The sequence below is a fragment of the Gymnogyps californianus genome, chromosome 6 (genome assembly GCF_018139145.2).
Source record: "Gymnogyps californianus isolate 813 chromosome 6, ASM1813914v2, whole genome shotgun sequence".
In the NCBI taxonomy this organism is placed as follows: domain Eukaryota; kingdom Metazoa; phylum Chordata; class Aves; order Accipitriformes; family Cathartidae; genus Gymnogyps; species Gymnogyps californianus.
In genome coordinates, this window is record NC_059476.1 from 28,454,155 (window position 1) to 28,477,887 (window position 23,733).

The window sequence follows — 23,733 nt, forward strand, 5'->3', positions numbered from 1 at the left end:
AGCCGAGCCGCCAGCGGCCGCCCGCCGTTGGCGGGGCGCAGGGGCCGCACGCCTCCTCAGCCCCTGGTGCTGTGCGGCAAGCACGGCCGGACAGCTATCGCGGACCTTCACACCACTTGCGGGAAAGTTATTTATTCACAAATCAGGCGCAGTCACGGACCGGCTCCCGGGGTGCCGGCCCGGCGGTGCTGGGCCGCCGCAGCGCGCCTAACGCCGCTGAGGGGCCAGACGCGTCCCGGCGCCGTCGGGCTGCCGCCGTGTGTGCCGGCAATAGAGCTCCGCCGGAGCCGCTTCTCCCGGAACTCCGGGCGCAGCCACTGTTTCCGGGGGGTCGCCACAGCGGGACGGTCGGTGCGGGCCCACGCGGAGCGTGCGGCGCGGCGGGACGGGTAGGTGGCGGCGGCGGCTCGTGGGGAGCGCCCTGCGGGAGGACCCTCTCCCCAACCTCCTCCTCAGGGGGCGTGGGGCCGGCCCGCGGCGTGCCCGGCAGCTCCCTGCCGCGGTGGCGTTGGAAGTCGGCTTTGCCCGGAGTAAAGTAGCGGCCCTCCCTCTGCGCCGGCCCGCACCGCCGCGTGCCCGCCGCTGCGTGTGGGGGGCCCGCACCGCCGGGAGCAGGCTGCTGGCCTGCCCGGAGACCCGCGTCCTGCCGGGCACGGAGCCCGGGCTGGGCCGATCCCTGCGGCCGTGGTGGCGAGAGCGTGGTGCCCGACGCGCAGGGCCTGGGTGCTGCCAGGAGTACTGCTTTGCGCTGGGCGGGCTTTGGCGCTTCTCGTGTGCGGCCAGGCAGGACATAAACTAGCTATTTTTTCAGAGGTGGTTAAGTAACGTTTATATAGTGCTGCTGTTCTCTCACAGGTATGCTGTATGTGTATGCCATATGTGCTAACTGCATTTTCTTCCTATGTCAGATCACACATAGAGGCAATCTGTGTCACGTATTGATTGTAAACAATTGTTGAAAGAGTAAGATGGAGGAGAAAGAGAAGAAGAAGCATCGCGCAAAGCATAGTGGGCCAAAGGCAGAGAAGAAAAGGAAACGTTATCTCAATGACCTAGGAATAGGAGATGAGGAGAATGCACGGAAGAGAAACCCCAAAGCCTTTACGGTCCAGTCTGCTGTGCGGATGGCCAGAACTTTCCATAGGTAGGAAATCGGAATTGGTTATAGGGCACACAGGGTCGGCCGGATGGATAGGTGTTGGCTGGGGTTTATTTGTTACTTTGTGTAGAGATATACATAGTGTAATTTTCACTGGTGTGCTCACATAGCTTTCGTCATTCACCAGCTCATGTTGTCGTTCATACATGTGTCAGAAGTGTGATGCTTTCTACATCTGTGTTACGTGGTACAGCTGTGTTAGTTTTAATAGAAAAAAATGGGTGTAGCTCCTTGGACTTGGTGGGAGTTCCACATACACATTAGTATCTGGGCTCTTGGTGAACCTTTGTGTCCAAGCTTTGGCAAATACTGAAGACTTTCAAAAAATAAATGTTACTGCTTTTTAAGTTCTTGTATTTATTTATTACAAATTTCTTCTCAGAACTCAGGATTTGAAGACTAAAAAACATCACATTCCTGTGGTTGACCGTACTCCTTTGGAGCCACCTCCTGTGGTGGTGGTTGTAGTCGGCCCTCCCAAGGTTGGGAAGAGCACCTTAATAAAATGTCTCATTAAGAACTTCACAAGGCAAAAACTGGTTGAAATCCGGGGTCCTGTTACAATTGTTTCAGGTGAGAACAAAGATATGAGAAATGGAAATGCTTATTTTGCGCATCTTATTTGTCTTGCTTTTATTGGTAGGACGTGTTCATGTTCTCATAATTTTTGGTCAGTTTGAAGAAACCATTTGGATGTGTTATCAGGCATACTTATTAACAGTAAAAGAATAGTGAGATTTAGGCTTTTGGGGGACTTGTCCCTCTAAACCTGTTTTCCACTCTGCTGGGATCCCAATTGTTGGGTTTTTTTTTTCCCCCCTTTCTGGCTTTTTCCCAGTTTCTTCCATCCCCCAAACTTCTCCCAAGTTTTCCTTTTCCACTGGGTTCTGTTTTCCCTTTTGAACTGTTTTTCTCTGGCTTCATCTTAACCCACTACATGTGTTTCCCATTCTTTCTGGTTCCCTGTCCTATAATGCCATCTTTGTGTCCCTTACTTTCTTAAGCCAACAATTAATTTGCTTAGCCGTTTCCAGGTACATTTCTCCACCTCACGCCCTGGTCAGTTCCTTTTCTTTTTTGTTAAGTTTTCAGTCCCAGTATCCACTTGTCGTAGTCTGTTCCCTTCATACTTTCCCCTGAATATTACGGGGGGGATCATGGAGGTTCCAGGGGGAGCACAGCCCACAGCAGCTCAAGGAACCAGTTTGTAAGGGAGATCTTGCTTGGACGCAGACAACGGTATGTTTGGTGCAGGTAGATTCTTCAGAGGCTTTAACTAATAAATCTCATTTTTGCAAGGAATAATTGACAAATACGGGGAAGAAAAAATGGAAAGGCAAATTGATGTGTTAAATTGGATTTCCTGATTGGTCTACTGGGACTCAAGGGTTGAATTTTGCAATTGATAACCTGAAGAAAAAAACCATGGTACCTGTTGTCTATAGTTGTTTAAAGTTGTTATTCCTGTTGTCTAAAGTTCAGTTAGCTAACTCAAGTTAGTCAAGCCAAGTTAACAGTGGCTACTTTTTTCTCATTTGGATGCACGTTAAGAAATTTTTTGGTATGTACATTTACCCTTTTTTTTAAAGGCTAGAACAGAGTGTATTTTTCCTAATAATATCAAAAGAACAAAAATATGTGGTAAAATAAAATCCACAGTATTAACTCTGGAACACTAAAGAGAAAAGGAGCAGAGATTTTTTTTTTTCCCCAAAGTAAAAAAAAAACCAACTTTTTTTTGCTATTAGCATTGTTTTTGGAAAAGACCAAACAACTCCTGTGAAAACATGTGCTCAACCTGATCATTTTAAACCAAAAAGTTGAAATTTAGCAGAATTATAAACATTTGAAAACAGGCACTTCTACAATGGTGCATGTTGGACAATCTATACACTAGACAAGAATTTGAGTCCCGGATACTCTTCAGGACCTTCAGGAATGTGACCTGAAAAGAAAACAGTGGACTAATTAGTTTGCTCCCTCGGTTTCAGTTTTTGATTCTTAATTCTGTTTTCAGGTAAAAAACGCAGGCTAACTATTATTGAATGTGGATGTGACATTAACACAATGATTGACCTTGCCAAAGTTGCTGATTTGGTAAGTTAGCAATGGCATGTGATTTCTACTGTAATTTATATTGAAAATACTACTTTTGACTAGACTGCACCAATGTCTGATTTCTCTACCCATTGCTATCAAAGGCAAAACTGTCTTTGGTTTCAGAGAGAACAGGACTAAGCTCGACAATAAACCTAATATTCTGGAACAACCTGTAGGACTTTCCTTATCCTGGGGGTGAGGGGAAATAAAGTGTGTGTGTGGTGGTGGGCAGGATGTGGAAGAAGGGAAATGCAACTGAACTTCATTGCTAATGCAACTGGTAAACTTCTAATGGAAGATCTTAAAACAAGCCAAGGTGATAAAGTGACTTTTCATTAAAGGATTTGGTCAAACCATGTAAAATCTGAAAATGGTTTTTAGTCAAGAATTTTTCAGCTAACATATAAAGTAGAAATACGTATTAGTTTACTGGTTGGTTTTATTTGATGCACTCTGGGATCCTTATGTAAGTATTAACTACTTAAATATCTAAATACATGCGTTTTCTAAATATTCGCATGTTTTCTACTTGTGGAAGGGAGATTTATTAAAAAATACAAAAATTTTCTATTAGCAGATGTGATGGATGTTTGAGATTCTGCATGTACATGGTGATGCTGAGAATCTATTTGATTTTATTGTTAGGAGGCTGAGATTACATGATCGCTTGCAGATCTGTCATCAGTTCCCATGTGTTTTAAGTTCTTAAGTGCTGAGGCCCTAATACGACTTTGCTTCCATTTTCACGTGACTGTTGGATGCTGTTTTCCTGTGTCAGTGCGTTTTAGTGATGCATAACAGTAATTGCAATGTGTGAAGTAAGTTTGTCTCATTTTACCAAAAGATTTGGCCTTAGAGGCATTAGTGCATCCGAGACACAGATATAAAAATTTTACTAATTTTCTCATACATTCCTGCAAATATTGGAAGATACTCAATTTTGCATATTTTAAAGTCACCAAGTAGACACCTGTTCAGACTTTATTATGATACTGTATATTATTGCATTCGTAGAGCAGCCTATTCTTCTACACTTTTCTCAGAGACAACAAGCATATCAAATCTATATAAAGGAGATTTGATTGACTGGAAGAAGACATTTGATTTCCTAAGCCCCACTAACTTCTAAAGCAGCTAAGATTCATACTTTAATCAAAAAGCCAAAGTTGATTTTCAGGTTGTATGAAAATAAAGAACAAAACTTTTTGCAAGATTTTGGTTCCCAAGAAGCTTATGACTTTAAAGGTGTGGTCTTTGAAATTAGCTCGTGTTAGTGAAATGCTAATGTTGTGTTTTCAGGTTCTAATGCTTATTGATGCCAGCTTTGGATTTGAGATGGAAACATTTGAATTCCTGAACATTTGTCAGGTACATGGCTTTCCCAAAATTATGGGAGTTCTTACCCACCTGGATACATTCAAGAACAACAAACAATTAAAGAAGACTAAAAAGAAGTTAAAGCACAGATTCTGGACTGAAGTGTATCCGGTATGACATTCAACATTCATTTTTCCATCTATTTTGCATTATGGAAGCTAAATTAAAAGTGGGGCAATACTTCAGTGTTTATTATGTTCTCACATCTTTTAAATAATATTATAAATGGACAATGCTGGTGTTGTATCAGATTATGTAATCTTCTATTTGCTAAAATATTGGTGTAATTATTTTCTATCCCAGCTATTAAACTGTGACTGTGCTATTAAACATGTGATACCAGTAAAAAGGTCTGTAGGATCTGCTTGTAGGTCTGAGAGACAAATTAACCTTTGTACGAGGTTTTCTGGATGTGAATTGTTTTCCCCAAAGATTTAGGGGGCAATTTTCATGTTGAAGTAAACTAGTTAGTTTGATCTTTTGGAACCAATTGTAACCTGCAATTTCCGATTATGATTTACAAATTAGAATTGCATTACCTTTTTTTAGTTTCATAGGTATTAAATTGATGTTTAATGTTTTTATGTCTTTTTAATGTGTTTAGGGTGCTAAGCTGTTTTATCTGTCTGGGATGGTTCACGGAGAATATCAAAAGCAGGAAATTCACAATTTGGGGCGTTTTATCTCAGTTATGAAATTCCGACCTCTTACTTGGCAAACATCTCATCCGTATGTTCTCGCAGACAGGTGTGTGCTTTCCTCTCTGTTCTTCAATCTCAGCATAGATAGCACCTTGCTGTTTAAAAAAAACTACAATATTGGAGCCAGTCAGCTCTATGTGTGAACGGGTATTTAGTGTTATCTAGATGGCTTTGGGGAAATGAAAGCATACTCTTCAGGTCTGTGCCAATAACTAGCTGTTTGGTTTTCGCTTGCATCAGATCGTGTAGATAGGCCTTTGGTATATTGTAAATACTTTTGAAACACGGAAAAAAAATTAAAATAATCCTGCTTGTGGATGATTATATTGAATTTCTGTGGAAAAGAAACAGCATTCCAGCAATTTAACAACAGCTGGTGAATTAGTCCTCTTGAGTTCCCTGGAACATTCCTTCTGTTCCATCTCCACATATAGCATTTGATTCACATTCTCTTTGGAACATGAAAGTAATCTTGATGGTGGCTGTGCCTACCTGAGAAATTACCTCACCTTCATATTTTATTGCCAGAGTGCTTACAGTTATGATTAAACTCCCACAAGAATCCAAGTTGCCTAGAACAAGTCTCTTTCAAAGCTCTAATTCTTTAGAAAAAATTGTCAGAGGTAGATAAGCATCATGCAAAGTCCTGCAAAAGACACAAAGCAAAGAGAGGGAAAAATGAGAAAAAAAATTCTGTAGTCTTTCAGTAACTTTGTTTTAGGTTGCTATAACTGTTAAAATTATTTTGGTGGTTGGATCAGTTTTAAGCTGATCTGCAGCCAGCGCGTGTCCCCAGCCCTCTTCCTTGGCTGTGTGTTTGTGTTGCCTCCCTTGTACAGTGTAGAAAGGAGCTCTGGAAGGAGTCTCCCCCTCATCTGCCTGAACACAGCCAATCTTTCCCTCTCCCCTTTCCTGTGATAGTTTTTGTGTTGCTCACCGCCATTGTTAGGGAAAAGAAGATATTGTGTGGCCGCAGGGAATGCGGCTTTCAGCTGTTTTCCCTCTAATGGCAAAATTGATTTGAGGAGGGTTGTGTGTGGAAAGCATATAAACAGTAATTAAAATGTGCTAAGAAAGTAGTACATGTTTAGTGAAATGTCAGTAAGTCTTCTGGAAATATATTGTTGAACATGATTATACAAGTTTTAAAATACAATTTTAAAATATTTTTGAAAGATCTTTTTTTCCATGGATGTTTTTTCTTACGATCATTCTATTTTGATTATTAGAGTCTGCAGAGCACACAGTGGCAGCAGTGATGCCGCAATTCTCTTTTCTTAAATTACCTTTTTTCAAAAGTTACTATTAGGACTGCTGGATATTCTAACTTTTTTTTTTTATTTTTTTGAATGTTGGGTAGAATGGAAGAGTTGACAAACCCGGAAGATGTTCGAATCAATCCCAAATGTGACAGGAAGATATCACTTTATGGGTACTTGAGAGGAGCACACCTAAAAAACAAAAGTCAAATTCATATGCCAGGTAATTTTATCAGATTCTTAAAACTGTTTTTGTACTGGCCTATGAGTAACAACATAGCTGTTGCTATTTTTATTGTGGAATGATTTGTGTCTTTAAACTGTACATGGTAAAATAGATTTTTCACCTTTCTAAATACATGTTATGCTTTTGGAAATTATTTTTCATAATACATGTTTTTGTAAAAATAAATCCTTGTAAATAGTTTTGCTTGTAATTGTGCAGTTTTGTTGTAGTGTTAACCACAATATTGGCAGCGTCTGAAGTTTTTCAAAGGTGTTTCGCTTTAAAAGGTGCTTGAAGTGCAAAACATACCAGCCCTAATAGTGAAAAGTAAATTTGGCTTATGTAAAAGTTCTCATATTCATTGAATAAATTTAATATTTTAAGTGAATGATTTAGAAGCTTAAATTCAGAAATATTTTAATAATAAATTTACAGACCTACTCAGAAAAGCGAGTTGCTAGTTTTCTCATTTAAAAACAAGCAAACAAACCCAAAGCTTTGCAGTATTCTGGTGAACTTACGTATGCTTCTCTAAGTTCAGTGGTAAGGCAGAAGAATTGGATGTTCGATACAGAGCTCACTGTTGATGATGAATCACTGAATGCTACAATGTTTGGGTTTTTTTTTTTTTTTAATCTCTTCGTGGTGAATTGTACAAATTTCAGAATCAAAACTTCATGAAAACCTTATTGCTTCCCTTGTCTGTCACCCCAGGTGTAGGAGACTTTACTGTGAGTGATGTGAGTTTCCTACCAGACCCCTGTGCTCTACCTGAACAGCAAAAGAAGCGTTCTTTAAATGAGAAAGAGAAACTAGTCTATGCCCCTCTTTCAGGAGTTGGGGGCATTGTATATGATAAAGATGCTGTTTATATTGACCTTGGTGGAAGCCATGCTCATGAAAAAGAAGAGGTAAGGGAATGCTGTTGGTGACTTGAATTCTTTTGCAAAACGTAGTTTTTATCTGTAGAGTCAAAATAAGTGTTTAAAAATAAGCTGCTTTAAAATAATCAATCCGTATGTATTTGTAGCGGGCAATTTCTTTTTCTCCTCTAGTAATTTCAGAGGAGGAATATTTTTATTATCTCTGTGTAAAATATTGTGCAAAACATTTGAAGGATCAGTTAATAATAAGTACCTAGTTTCATAAACTTTCCAAACATTGACTTAAGATTTATAAAAACTCCTGGTACTAGGATATTATCACACTTATTTTGCAGGGCAGGGTGATTGTGGGAGAACACTTACAGGATTTGACTGGTCAGAGGGAGAGGTGGAAAACGTTTGCACGCAAACAGATTGAATTCAGCTGTTTTCCCCTGTATTGTGCTAAGTGTTAAATGTTTGGGTCTATGATAATGTGTGCTTGCTGATATGTACTGTAGTGGCTGCATACTGTGAAGGAGGCCCTCTTTAATTTTTCTTGGGTTAATATTGTATGCATTCTTGAAATGTGAAGAGGGGAAGGGAGACCTTGCTATTCTGAGAAAATGTTTATTTAAAATGCTTTGGAATTTTTTCTTGCATATGCATATTTCTACTGTTTTAGGCAGAATAATGACTCTGTTAGCTGTTCATTAGACGTTTGTTTTTACTTTTCAATTAAAATGAGTAAAATCTTGGCTTTCCAGGAGGAAGTGAGACCAAATCACGAACTAGTTCAGAGCCTCATCTCCACACATTCAGCCATTGATGTTAAGATGGCGTCAAGCAAGGTCTCTCTCTTCATGGACTCTAGACCCTTAGGTTCAGAAGATGTAGAACAAGAGTAAGTTTTCAATGCTGAGCAGTGTTTGAGTATGAATGAATCTCTAATTTCAGGCTCTAATTTAGGAAAAATTCTCAATAGAGCACAATTTGTAGAATGGCTTATTGCCTAATTCTTCCTCTTCTGAGACTACTCATATGCCACGTGTATTTTGAGATAGAAATAACTGATATTAGAAAAGTTTTGCAAGCAGTATAGTCCTGCCTTCCAGGAATTCTTTGCTGATATAGCCCTAAGTAACGTATTTCTGTTTTTCTTCAGAGTTCTGGAGAATGGCAATCATAATCTTCAGTAAAATTCATTGTATAACCTATTTTCATTCCATGGAAAATGAAGAAATTTCTTGGAATTATTTATGGCTATAACGTAGGGTATATTCTTGAATTAAGAGGCGTTCTGTACTTAAAGAACTCCATTGCCTTTTTAGTGTTCTCCATAACCTTGCTCTGTTTAAAAAAAAAAAAAATAAAAAAAAAATTAAAAAATATTTTTAAATATTAACATGAAGCTTCATTGTCTCATTAAAATTTCCTTGTACTTTACCATCTTACCCCAAATGTGAACTTTGGGAAAACAGGTTTGTGATGCCAAAAGAAGAGAGACAGATTGATTTGAAGACTGGAAGAGTACGTCGGAAGGCATTATTTGAAGAAGAGGAGAAAGAAAATGATGGTGCAGTAAGTGATGAGGAAGACGACCAAGAAGAAGAAGAAGAAGCAGCAATGTCTGAGGATGGAAGTGATGGCGATGATGAAGATGACGCTGAGGAAGAAAGTGACAGAGAGCTATTAGGGGAAGAGATGGCTGTTGGGAGAGCCAAACGTCTGAAAACAGAGGTGGCTAAAGAAGAAGTTGTGAATGAACTGCCAGCATTTGCAGACAGTGATGACGATCTTGAGATGAGTTCTGAAGGAGAAGAAGGAAAAACTGCCCCTGAAGAGAACGAGATGGAGGAAGAGGAGGAGGAGGAGGAGGAACAAAGGACTTACGAAAATGAAAACTCAGATAGTGAATTTGAGGCTGCAAGCAAAAGAGTAGCTGAATCTAAGCAGTATGAAATAAATAGTGAAGATACAGAAATGAGATCACAGATCTCAGATCACAGTCTGAAAAGAAAAGCAGTGCTCACTACAGATTCGGGAAACTGTACAGCAGAAGAGGCATCAGAATCTGAGGTTGAAAACTCTTCCCTCGATGAGGGCGATGATGAAGAAGGATCACATGATGAATTAGAAGTTGAAGAGTCAAATAGGAAGGGATTTTGGCACATTCAAGCAAAGAAAACTGATAGTATTAGACAGACTAAACTTCAAGCTGTAGAAGATGAGGATGATGATGTGGAGAATCTACTGAGAGAGGAAGAGGAGTATGAAGAAAAAATAGATTTTTCTGCCGACACGACAGGTAGACTATAAATGTTAAAAATTTTTACTGTCCATTTTTAATTGGGTTCATTGTTAAAGGCTATTATAATTCGTAAATATTATATAATGAGAAGTTGTGGATCTCCATCCTTGGAGATACTCCAAAAGCCATCTGAACATGGTGCTGGGCAACCTGCTCTAGGTGACCCCAGGTGGGGCTCGGCAAGATGACGTCCAGAAGTCCCGTTCAACCTCACCCATTCTGCAAGTGTGTAAAGAAGACATGTATCATCATGAAAATAAACAAATCTGTTACTATTGCTAATAATCTCTTAAAATTTTGTCCTAAAATTAGGACTCATCAGAAAAAAAATGAGTGATATAATTTGTTAGCCACAATTTATGTTTCTGTGTATATATGGAGTATGAAAAAAAGAAACTGTGGGTTGTGTCTATACTTCTTAAGCCTCTTGTCATGTCTTTATTTAAATCATTTGTGTAGCTCCTAATTTTTGTTCTTTTTTGGAGGTAGAATGCAATTTTTTTCCGTTTTCAGGTGCACTTAAGTGGAAGGAGGACCTTACACAGAAGGCAGCTCAGGCCTTTCTAAGACAGCAACGTTCAACTCCCAATCTTCGTAAACTCATATATGGAACAGGTACAAATCTGTTTGGAAACTTGTACTGTCTTAATATATGGTACCTTTTTAGCTGTTACCAAGTTTGCAAGTCTGAATCTTTGAGCACTGCCTTTTGGTGGGAGGCTTGAGGAGAGTTAATTGACTTTTTTAGTTGCTGATACTCATTTTCACTAATAATTGTAATAAAGACAGCTTTTACTCTTCCCATAAAAAGCATTTGGAGCTCATTTTCCAGACTACTCAGTTGTTACTCATGTTTTCTGGTACAGCTGTTTCCCCCCAAACATTTAAAGTTCGGTCATTTCTATAATTATTTGGTAGATATTATGCAAATCCATTGTGGTAATGGATGTGTTTCATAAAGGGATGTCGTTTGTTGGCTCAGGAATTTCTGTCTCACAGTGACTGAGAGTGGAATAGTCTCTTAGACGTGACTTAATATTATCATGTCTGTAATAAGGGTGTTTGTCAAGAAAAAAAAAGTTAGCTGGCTTAAAAGGAAGAGAAAATTGCTATTTATGTAATTTGTCCTGTTTAATTCACAACTTTTCTGGTGGTTGTCTGAGTGTGCAAACCTCATCATGCAGAACTGCTATAGAACAAGATGAGAATTTGGCTTTTGTAAACCTTCCACAGTGCAGGAGCGGGAAGATGTGCTGACAGATTCTCAAGTCTGGTATTCTTGATTTACAGACTAGCTTAATGTCATTTCTATTCACGGATCATTTTGGTATTGTTTCTACTTATGATATTGAATGAACATCCTGTGTTTACTTACCGGGCAATATTTTTTCAGATGATTGCAGTCATGCAAATAGAACCAGATTTCAGGTTGTTCAAAGAAATTTGAACTATGTGGAATTTGTGAAATGAATTACATCTTTCCATATGGAACAACTGTACAACTGAAGTTCACTATGATTGCAGTGTATAGTATCTCCCTGGTTGCTGCTCACCTTATTTTGTCCTTGTGAGGGTATTAATTTAACTCTTACACTGGATCAGTGTACCTTTTTCTTCAGTCTTTTATATTTAAAACTACTTTTAGCTTGCCTCTTTTTTTTTTTTTTTTTTCCTCAAACTACTGCAGCTATTGAGAAACATAAGGCAGAAGAAAGGTTGTTAATGAATGTAATCCATGTACTGTGGGGGAAATAATCACAACTTGTATGTTTCATTTAGCTGTCGAGGATGAGGACCATGAGGGTGAGGATGCAGGTGATGAACTTGGAGGTTTGTTTCGTGTCAGCCGTCCAGACAAAGCATCCAAGCAGAAGGCTAATGCTCTTGACTGCTCCAAATTTCTGATAGAAAAGCCGCAAGACTGGGATTTAGAAGAGGTAATACCATTGGATAATTGCTTCTGCATATCCTATACTGGTTATGTCCTGGCTGTGTCTCGTGAAGTACTACTGAGTTGTCATTGAAACAGACCTATGGGAGCTACAGCCACAGTGTCATATCTTCTGCTACTTGCTATCGTTAGAAGTATTTATTAGCTAACAGATTCCACGGTCTGTTCTTACAGGAATGGAAAGTTAGAATAAGTCAATTTAATGCTTGGCTCTCTTGACTATTTGGTGGATCATAGTTTGCTATTTACTTACCAAAAAGTAAAAAGCAGGGGAATCCTGAGTGAAAATATCATGTAGGGTAGAGCCCTTGTTAGTGTAAAGACCTTTGGGCAAGAGTTGAGTTGGTTTCACATTCCTGCTTTTGCTGAGGCATTATGTAGTTTTGGTAATGATGTCTTGATGTGGAGCTGTGCATGAGAATATCAGATTGTCTCTGAGGTGGTATCTCTGATGGAGGAGTGGGGAACATATTGGAGAATGTTTCCGTTGATGAGAAGCTGTAACTGTACAAGGCAATGACACTATTATTTTGCAGGTTATGAGCAGTATTCGAGACTGCTTTGTTACTGGAAAGTGGGAAGATGATAAAGATGCAGCAAAGCTGTTGGAGGAAGATGGTATGTGTAAGACTTCTAAAAATGATTAATGTATACAGGATTTTTAAGAAAAGTGTGACTTTGTAATTACATATGTAGAATGTTTTGCGTTAGTGATATACTTGCAAATTTTATCAAACTTACATAAAGTATTATACAGATACTAATATAATTAAACATTGCTGTAAATTTCTGTACAAACAGTAGGCAAGTAGCACATTCTGAAAATTTATTCTTTGAAAAATATGGTATATAATTTAAATTAGGAAATGGAGTCCTTAGTCAACGTATGGCCATGCCAACTTTGAGTTATGTGTCTGAGTTTAGCTATTCATCCTCTGTGTATGGTTTATTCTTTTGGATAGTCTCAGTAGAAATAAGCAGAAATTCTTCTTTAATGGGAAGACAAACTGGTCATTCACATTTGGCTGAAAAGTGGGATCTATCTTCAGATGTTTTGGAGGTGTTGGTTTTGTTTGTTTTTTTTAGATTGGAAATATTTAGAAAATTCTAATAATATGGCTGTATCTTATATGCAAAATGATTATTGTTTGACAGGCTTCTATAAGCATTTGTTTTTAACTTAAAAATTGTCTGCTATATTAAAATATTTCATTAATTTTATTTTTTTAAATTAAAGATAGGAACTCGATTGCTCTGCTGGTGTCTGGTGTCATTAGAGTGCTAACTAATGTGTTGTGTCATCCTTTGGAATGATTTAAACTTTATTTACATTTTTGAAATCATAAAGGTATTGAAAGGAAAAAGGAGGAGCCACTGGAGTGCAGCTGAGAAGTTTCAGCTGAAACTATAGAGAGGGCAGAACAGACTTATAAAACTGTTGATGGGAAGAAAGCTAATCTACAAAGCAGTACTGAGGAATACACAATACTGAAAAGATGAGAAATTGTATGGAACGATACAACAGAATGGTTAACTGCAGTATAACAGAATGGTTAACTGTCAGATATCTCGGGTGCTTGTTGTTGCAGAAGAACTGTACGGAGATTTTGAAGATCTTGAAACCGGTGTTGTGCACAAAGGAAAGCGTGCTGCTGAAGGAGATGAGGTCTGACCTGTGTTTTTATGTTCTTTAGCAACATACATGTATATGAGTTCCTGATCAAGTGATAGGCATGCTATGTAATAAATCTAGTTTTCACAAATCAATAGGAAAGAAATCAATGGGAACAAGGAAGAAAAGGTATATCTATTACAGACTTCGGAACCTATAAATATCTAGAATGGCATGTTTTTAGCCTCAAACTGATTCATTGTTTAAAGTTAATTATGTAGGAGAAGTCATCTCGCTTATTTAACAGTAGGTGTCAGGCTTAATCAAGAGCTGGAGGATCTGGAGGTATGAGAGAAGTATTTTAAAACCAAATGTGATCATAACTGTTTGTACTATGTCATTTCATCTTATGCAGAAGAGTATAGAGCTCTGTTTAAACACAACAAATTGTGGAAACTGACACAGTTTCCAAGTCATTCCTCATATCTGCATAAAAGAGGCTGGTGGAAGCAATTTTGTGCTGTGGCTTGGATATCTTCCAAGAACAAAGCTGTAGTTGTCTGTGACAATACAGATTGAAAAATCAATTTTTTTTCGGACTGAACAACTTGATGGCTTTGCATTTCATTATAAAATTGAGGGTAACGGTATCATTTTGGCAGTTTCCAAATGGTCTGTGAACAAACTTCCTCCTCTCTGGCCTCTAGAGTGCTGCCTTCCAGCACAGTATTACTCAATGCTGTCAACAATTACTTTTTTTTCCTCTTTTATTATGTATGCTTATTTTAGCTGCAGAATAACAGATAGGTCAGTTCTAGGGTATGTTCCCTGACATTAAAATAAATGTTAAGTCACGAAGTTTTCTCAGTGAAAAGGGATGTGATTAGATCATGAAATGTTGTGGTCATTGCTGAAGTTACATCTTCTTGTATGAATAACTTAATAATTTCTGTCTAAAATTGAAATATTTTAAAAGTGTCTAATAATTTGCATTATGACAAAATATTACTTAATAATATATATTAACCTGTTAATCAGAATGGGTTGTTTTCAGTGAACTGTTTTACATCTTTGATTACTTACTGTTGATTAGTCTGGAAGTGAAGAAGAGGAGGAAGATGGAAAAACGTCTAAACCAGAACCTGAGGAGGAGGAAAAGAAAAAGGAGCGCATGGACAAGAAACGGAAACTGAAAGAAATGTTTGATGCAGAGTATGATGAAGGGGATGCCACATACTTTGATGATCTTAAAGAAGAAATGCATAAACAAGCACAGGTACAAGCTGTTAACTTGGCAATTTATCTGGCTATATGTCTTCAAAAATACCCTGCAGATTTTGCCCAAAGGTTTTTTCCTGGAGACACACATGACATTCAGGAGCTACTTCAGAAAGTACACACAGAGAAATACATGCTTGTGATTTTTTTATGGTTGAACTTTTTGATTCCATTAGCTGGAAAGAAAAAGCAAACAAGCCAAATAACTGAAAGCTTAATTTAAATTGACTTAAGTAGTTAACCATATTCTAAATCACTGAATAAGTCAGGGTGTGTCATCTAAACTTCATCTACTTAAAAGTTTTTAACAGTTATCCATTTGTCCCTTAGTGGTGGAACTAGCATGACAGGTCTCAAAAACCACCAAAACATGAGAGAGAGGGTTCTCCTCCAGGAAGAGGAGGCGGGGGGGGGGGGGGGGCGGGCGGAAAAAAGTCATCCTTTTATGTGTAGGAAGGTGAAAATCTCTCATACTAATTTGTGTCAAATATTTTTCCGGTATTATTTTTAGTGTGATTTTTGCAATGTTATTAACCGATAAGTAAGTTCTGCGTGGCAGCCTTTCTTATCAAACTGCCAGGTTATTTTAAGGAAAAAATAAGTGATGACCATTGCTCTGTATGTGTGGTAGGAGTCTTCAGGGTAACTGTATCCAGAATTGGAGGTGTTGATTTTGTTCCATGCCTTGGTTTTTTAGATAAGATCTTGTAAGCTTAGAAGTAGCTTCTTTCTTTGGCTGACTTGGAAGAACATTGCCTTACATTGCTAATAACTTTACTGTCTTCTCTTCTGACAAAATCTTGCCCTAAATAGTCATTAAATTAATGGTTACCTTCTTGCGTTAGCCTCTGTCATAAGTGATCATATAAGCTCTGGTATGCTGATGTACTTACTAAGAGCACTTAAAGCGTAAAGGAGGACATTCCAGTAAAAGAACACAAGACAATTTACAACTGTTTCACTTGAGGTCTGTTACAGAAATACATATTAGCAATACTCCTATTGCAGGATGGAAGGGCAAGGATCTCAAACTGGGCATGTGTAAAGGCTTCTAGAAAAATAAACTTCGACCAGAAGATTTGTGCCATATCTCAATACCTTGAGAAATGAAATTAATAATTAGTTTGCTTAAACATGACGTCTTATAGGTAGCTGAACATCAGAAGCTAGAACAGGAGGGTGAGGCTTCTGTTATTCACAAGGGTATCTTGTTAAATATTTACACACTATCTATATTCCTGTGGTACAGAAGAGCTTTATAAGACCCTTTTGATGATATACAGTGTGAGGATGCACAGAAATATTTTTAAGCTGCTGAGTAAGATGGGAGCCCACCCTCATCATGAAGTGACACCTTAAAGATCAGGACGTTAACTTTAAAAAGTACTTGGGCTCCTAAATCAAAAACATACTTTTGACAGTTGTATCTTTAAAATCCAAAGTCATCATTATGAAAGGTATATCAGAAGTCACTCAGTCATTTGCTTCTCTTGGGTACTGTCTTTCAAGTAGACTAACAGGCCCACTTGGGATTTCAAATTGGAAGGAATTCATGGTGGCAGAGATCTTGCTCTGAATAAAAAGTCACAAAACCTATCAGATCTTTCCCAAAAGATTTATATAAGTGTTAGCATGTTTTAAATAGAACTGGCACCTCATGAACAAGTTGTTAATACTTGAATTTTGTAAAACACATGGTGACTTTCTCTTTGTCACATAGCTTAATCGAGCAGAATTTGAAGATCAAGATGATGAGACCAGAGTGCAGTATGAGGGCTTCCGGCCTGGGATGTATGTTCGAATAGAGATTGAGAATGTCCCATGTGAATTTGTCCTGAATTTTGACCCTCGTTACCCTATTATCCTGGGTGGTTTAGGCAACAGCGAAGGAAATGTTGGATATGTACAGGTATGTAGTCAAAGCTGTGAGTGCACTTTATATCGGTACAGGCGTGCTTCAGAGTGTCTGGAGTTATTTATTTTCTATTTATTAAAGACACAGTAAACAGAGAGAGAAACCTTTGTCCCTTGAATAGGGGATTTGCTTTTGACACAATTAACTCTGCAGTAGCAGATGCTGGATTTTTACAGGCTTAATTGGATAACTGGAAGAAGTTATTGTTTAATGTTCATCTGCAGAGATGTCTCAGGACTAAGGTTCATGGTCTACGGACAAGTGGCTATAGAAAAGTTACTAGCACATATATATATATTTTTAAAATAATACTTGCTCGTATGCATACAAACATGACTTCAAAGTGAGTGAAATACTGATTAGCTTTATCTTTCCAGTCAACCTAGTGTTAATGAGAATGTTAGAAAATACAAAGCTTACTGAATAAAAAATTCTAATGTAGATGGAAGTTGCTTTCAATCATTCCTGAAAATTAAGGCTTGAATTTCAGAATTAATGTTATTATCCTGTAACTGCATTGTTCATCTTTTCTTCTAATTAGTTGCGCCTGAAGAAGCACCGATGGTATAAGAAGATTCTTAAGACACGTGATCCTTTAATCCTCTCATTAGGGTGGAGGCGATTTCAGACTATCCCCATGTTCTACATTGAAGATCACAATGGGCGTCATAGGCTTCTGAAGTACACACCACAACATATGCATTGTGGAGCAACTTTTTGGGGTGAGGGTGTTCTGGATTTACTATCCTGTATCACTTAATCATTAGAAAATTCTCAAGCTTTACAGGATGTATCAGGAAATACAGCCAGTAGCTTTTGGAATGAGAAGTCTTTAAAAAGTTGTGTTCCCCATGGAATATAAAATAACACCAAGTAGTATGGGAAAATAGGCAATTGCGTATTATTTGTGAATTATTTGAATGATTTGTGAATTATTTGGCTTTTAATCAAATTCTGAGCGTTCTGCTAGGTTGTATCATGTCAAAGAGGAACCTTATTTGTTGGCTGTGTGCAGAGACACATTAGCACACGTTATGGGCCCAGCCCTGCAAATGCTTCTGTACATGAGTAACTTCTTGTTAACCATTCCTTTAACTTTCGTGGGGCTATATATGTGAGTAATGGGTTGGATGCTTTAAACTTTTCTTTGGTTTTATTCATTGAGAATATTTGGCATGTATTTCTAAGCTTTCTGATTTTAAATAGAGGTTAGATGTTGTGTAGTAAAGCTTTTCATAAATTTTTAAATGTAATTTTCTTGTAGGGCCCATCACTCCTCAGGGGACAGGATTTTTGGCAGTTCAGTCTGTCAGTGGCACAACGGTAGGTTTGTTATCACAAAATGTTGATTATTGCTTTCCATGGGTCTTTGGATAAAATATGTAGATTTGGGGAAGAACGTTTACATATGGTAAAGCAGTGATGTTGTAGGAACTGAGAAAGTAGATGGACTCAAGCTTTTGAAAGGTGTGTTGTGATGAGATAGGAAACTGGATGGAGGCTTTTTTTTTAACAATTTTCATCTGCTACACCGAAAATGACAAATGCTGCTTTATTATTTTCTGTGGAAGGATTTATACCTACTTGATTTTCAGGTACTAAGTATTTAGATAACTTTTAAAACCTTTTTACAGGATAAGATACTGATGTTCCTGTTGGAAAAGCTTGCCCTCAGTGCGATTTCTCCGCATCTTGTTAGAATGTTTATGGGTATCTGAATTAATTTAAATAGCATTAAAGCAGTATTTATCAAATATGATCTTTGTTGTATATATATTACCCAAAGGTAGATTTATGTTTACATACAATGTATAACGAAAGATTTGCGTGGCATTGTAATAAGCACAACAGTAATCATAGTAGTGATTATTATGTCCTTCCTGAAATACGCATTAAGTCCTATTGCACAGTCATCTTGTTATATGTATTAAAAGGCTATTTTCGTCATGTGTCCCTAGCATAATACAGTGACTTACAGCAGTGCACAAAGCACTTCTCCTTTGAGACTTTCTGTCTGAGTAAGATTCTGTTTCGTAAAGAGAACGCAGTGAGGTAGATAACAAGGACTCATGGATTGTTTCCAAGGTAATTAGAATGGCAGTTCTGAAAATCTCATTAGTGAATGGTAGGAATGTTATGTCAGCAGCACCTCAACTAGTCTGTGCGAAGTCAATTTGCATTTGTCATGCTGCTGTACTCCTGTAAAGCTTATAAAGTCTGAACTCAAACTCTAAAGCAATGAAATTGTATCAGTGAAATGGCTTCTTCACTGTTTGGTAAATATACATTCAGCAGTGTCTTTCATCTCTCTATGTTTCAGCCTGATTTCCGGATTGCTGCGACAGGAGTTGTGCTTGATTTAGATAAATCCATAACTATTGTAAAGAAATTAAAGCTAACCGGTTTTCCATTCAAAATTTTTAAGAACACTTCTTTTATTAAGGTAGGTATGTAGGTATGTATACTGTAAAACCACATGTACAGATATTAGGAAGGAATGCAACCTGGGACTCCATCTGTCTTTCCTGAGGCAGAAGTTCCCTGTAATTGTTGCGTACTGTTCTGGATCTCAGTAGCTGCTTGGGTTTTTTTGTGCTCTCTTCAGTGCAGTTTCTAAAGGTACTGATCATTAGCCAATGAATATGAATTATTGTTAACGAGACAAAAATTCTGGAACAGTCTCCTGGCTCACATTCAATGTGATTTCCTCCCCCCCCGCCCGCCTTCCTTCCTCAGACCCACTGATTAGCTTCCTACAGTGGCAGCACCTCTGGAGAATGTGAACCTGTCCCTGGTGTCATTCAGGCAGTTTGATCCCAGTGAATTTCAGCTCTGGGATCAAAGATGACTTCTAGCAGTGCTTAGAACTTCACAATTACAGTTACAAAAGTGTTTGGGGCAGGAAGTGTTTCAGAAATTAATTTTCGTTGACCTTCCATCTGTCCTTAGTTGGGCTTTCAGGCTCAGGAAGAGGTTAGGTTATTCTGGATTTGGGGCAGTAAGCAACTAAACACTGATCCCAACAGCGAAGCATTCAAGTATTCGCACTAAGCATACACAGAATTTTTCCTGACTTCCTTGTGATTTCTGAAAGAAGCACAAACCTTGGAGACCTATATTGTATTAGAGTCTCACAGCTAGCAACTTAAGGCAGCTTACTTGCTTTTAAGGTATGCTGTGTTCCAGCAAATGACTTTAAAAGAGAACTGGACAGATTCTCTTAAATATGTTCTGTTTTAGAATTTTAAATGCATATATTTAATGCTAAGAAGCCTTGCCTGTGGTATATGACTCTAAGTAGATTACTTTTAGTAGCTTACCTTAAAGTCAGCTCAGTAGGTTTTTGGTACGATCAGCACTCTTAGTATAAAGACAATGTTATGTTCTTCCTATTTCTTTATAAGATACGTTTGTGGGAATTACTTACGTTTTTGTGGCCTACACAGGTCACAGAGAGAGACTTAGCATCTTGAATGATGGTGGGTAATTCACACTTTCAGGGAATGTTTAACTCTCAGTTGGAAGTGGCTAAATTTGAAGGTGCAGCGATTCGCACTGTGAGTGGTATCCGAGGACAGATCAAAAAGGCCCTCCGAACTCCAGTAGGTGCTTTCAGAGCAACATTTGAAGACAAGTTGCTGATGAGTGGTAAGTTGCACTTCCCATGTAAGTTATCACGCAACTTTCATCCTGCTTCACAGATTGAAAAGCCGTGTCTCAGAATCTCTGGAATCTGATAATTGAGATGTGAATTCAAAGAGCATGAAATATCTGGTGAGATGCAGCATGAAATTAAAAAAAAGTACATTTTATGTTGGATTTCTTTGTTATACTCAGAAGTCATATAGTATGCAGATGAAAAGGTTTGTCTTGGAGACCTATTTCTCTGAGTGTTTTAAAGTGTTTTACACAACATGGTATGCTTTTGTCCTTGAACATGAAGATGCATTGTATTTAGTGGTAGAAGTGCTAGAAGGACATTTTTCTGAGAAATCCAAAGAGTGGCATTGTAACTAGTTAACTTTTTTCCCTAACCTTTTTGGGAAATTATGCAGGTGATAAGGGTAAGTGATATCCTATGTTTACTGAGTGTTACTGTGATGTTGAGAACATGAGTTTATGCTTATTTGTGTCTATATGACTTCTGTTTATATGACCTAAACCCATTGAAATTATGGATAGTGCAAAATAAAAGCAAGTTAGTTATTTTATAAAAATAGGCAGAGGAAAAGCAGATTGTTTTTGTCAGTAATAGTAGAGGCACAGATACATACATGAACTCTGTTGCTAGTTCTTTAATTGAATATGAATAATGAATAGGGTGGTATTCAGCTGGCTGCTTTTCAGGAATGTGTACTGTTTATGACTTTATGGGGTTTTGCAGAATCTAAGTGTTCAAATAGTTACATTGCTTTTGCCTAACGTTCAAGAGATTTGGTATATATACCAAACATATGTGATCTAGATGTTAGTTATCTGTTCTATTCAGGCAATCTGCTTAGAGTGTGGATGTGATGAACTGTGTTGTGACAGAGCCAGCTAACGTTTCCTTTTCTTTCAGATATCGTCTTTGTGAGGACTTGGTATCCTGTTTCTATCCCAACATTTTATAACCCCGTAACATCCTTGCTGAAGCCAGCAGGTGAGAAAGATAGTTGGAGTGGAATGAAGACAACAGGCCAGCTGAGGCATGAGCGAGGCATCAAACTGAAACAAAACAAAGATTCTCTCTATAAGGTATATTTGATACATCTTTTTTAAAAAAACCAAACAAACAACAAAACGTGATCACAGTCAAATTTGCACTCTGCCTCAGACCTGTGCAAACTGAGAGCAGTGTAAATACATGTTCATACATATGCATGTGTGACTTTGTATTTTTATCCACAAGGCACAGTCTTTCCTGGCATGAGATGGGAATAAAGCAGCAGAAAGCAGATTGTTATGGGTCAATGAAAGTTTATAAAATAATCTAAAAGCTTACTGAGACTTCTGTCGTAGTAAAATTGGGGTGAACATACCATTCACAGTTTGGTGCAAGGACGTCAGAGAACATTTTTTGGGTTTGGGGGGTTTTGGGGGGTGGTGGTGGTGGTGTGGGTTTTTTCCCCTGAAAGATGGAAAATAAAATAAAAGCTTTTTAAGATCATGAATCTTATATATGTTCTATATCCATTCTTTTAGCCTATTGTAAGGGAGAAGAGGCATTTCAATAAGCTCCACATTCCTAAAGCACTGCAGAAGGCACTGCCTTTTAAGAACAAGCCTAAAAATCTTGAGAAGAAAGGCAAGACTCCAAAAGACCAGTGGAGACCAGCTGTTATCAGGGAGCCTCATGAAAAGAAGGTAATTATCACTTATTCCGAAACAAGGACTCCTGAAGGGTAAATGTGTTGCTTAGACCATTTCTGACTATTGTTTAGCACTTGAATCTACTGCTAGTGCTAAAGACATATATGCTCCTAGTGAAAAATTATCACCTGCAATTTGTGTTGTTCCTGTTTGGCACGCAATATGTATATGGAACTGTCACTGAGTGGACGGTGTCTATTTTTTAAACTAGTAGGTCACCTGAACCCTAAAAATGACTTTTGTCCTTGTCACAGCACTTGTAAGGTATTTCAGTTGGATGTAGTGCTCTAACATTATGGGTGACTTAAATTGGCAGCTACGGTCTTTTATTTGACTTGTCATTGCTATGCATTATTAACACAGGACTTGAAGCAAATACTTTGCTTCAAAAATTGAGAATTATAGAGTGTTTGCAAAGGCAAGAAGATCCAAACTGCAGTTTAAGTATTCTATAGTAGCAATTAGGTATAGCCTTTTAAATAGTATCTAACCAAAATCAGTTCACAAAAATTAAACCTTTGATTAACAAGGTTATCCTAACAAGATAAATAATTAAACCATTTTAGAAATTGGGTAACAGGTGCAGAAATAATTAGGAACTTGCCTTGAATCTCTGATTCATTATATGGTGCTCTGCTGAGGTAAAACTGTTTCTTGCTCACCAAAACTGAACTGTATGTTTATTGATTCTCTATTTTCTGCTTTAGATATCAGCCCTACTCAGTGCTTTGAGTACAGTGAATAATTACAAGATAAAGAAAGCCAAAGTAAAACATCGGGAACAGCTTAAAGAATATCTCAAAGTTAAGCAGAAGGAGGATGAACAGAAATTCAAGAGGCAAAAGGAGGCTAAGAAAAAAATCTATCGCATACTGGGACAAAGGGAGAAAAAGAGGCAGAAGTCAAGCTTGAAAGGATCTAGCAAGGGAGAGAAGAGTATGTGAAACTTCATCAGATTTCAGGCCAAATGAGGAAATAGGGTAGCTGTGCAATTTTCTGTTGAAGGAACAAAAAGGCCTTGGACTACACTAGACGTGCTTTCAAGAGAAGAAAAAATGCAAATAGGACCTTATTCACGCTCTTGAATACATTTGGCAATGTATATAAATAAGATGTAGAAGTATGGATTGTGGTTTTTCTACATGATATTCTGGAGGACTTTGTATTTTAGTATATTTCTATCCATTCTGCACATTCTATCTAGCCAATAAAGTATTTTAATGTCAATTACAGAATATTGTTTGTAAGTGTTTTGTCTTAGTACTAGTGGACTTCTGTGGGAGAAAGAACTCCTGGATATCTCTGAATGTGTTCCTGTGTTGGCAGTACTTTGAGCCATTGCCTAAATTTTGCCCTTGGCAAATCTTCCATTAAAAGGCATGAAGATCAGCTGTTACTGGGCAGGAGTTTTGGATTCTTGAACTTTGATGTGCTAGCAGATGCCACCAGAGTAGCTTCTTCCTGTGCAGGATCATCTGGTCCTGCATGAAAGCATCTAGTGAGAAGTGGAAAAACTGAGATGTTAAGCAGATCTTCAAAATAGTGTTCTGTCCAGATCTTCTGTTACTTGACCAGTTTTAGCACGCTGAGACTGTCAGGAGATCCCTCAATGACTGCAGCTTTCTCGGC

At 38.1% G+C, this 23,733-nt stretch overlaps 1 protein-coding gene across 1 annotated transcript; it reads left to right on the forward strand.

The window, feature by feature from the left end:
• The first annotated feature begins 368 nt into the window (after positions 1–368).
• BMS1 (BMS1 ribosome biogenesis factor) lies at positions 369–23,331 on the forward strand. The gene is made up of 23 exons (XM_050899245.1): positions 369–389; positions 909–1,144; positions 1,542–1,732; positions 3,177–3,256; positions 4,559–4,747; positions 5,241–5,383; positions 6,698–6,819; positions 7,537–7,733; positions 8,453–8,589; positions 9,167–9,993; positions 10,510–10,611; positions 11,776–11,933; positions 12,484–12,565; positions 13,537–13,613; positions 14,653–14,835; positions 16,558–16,746; positions 17,294–17,474; positions 18,017–18,075; positions 19,073–19,195; positions 20,253–20,400; positions 21,314–21,489; positions 21,937–22,098; positions 22,812–23,331. Exons 2-23 carry the CDS (start codon positions 969–971, stop codon positions 23,046–23,048), a joined length of 3,939 nt encoding a protein of 1,312 aa, XP_050755202.1. The 5' UTR covers positions 369–389; positions 909–968; the 3' UTR covers positions 23,049–23,331.
• Positions 23,332–23,733: the final 402 nt, after the last annotated feature.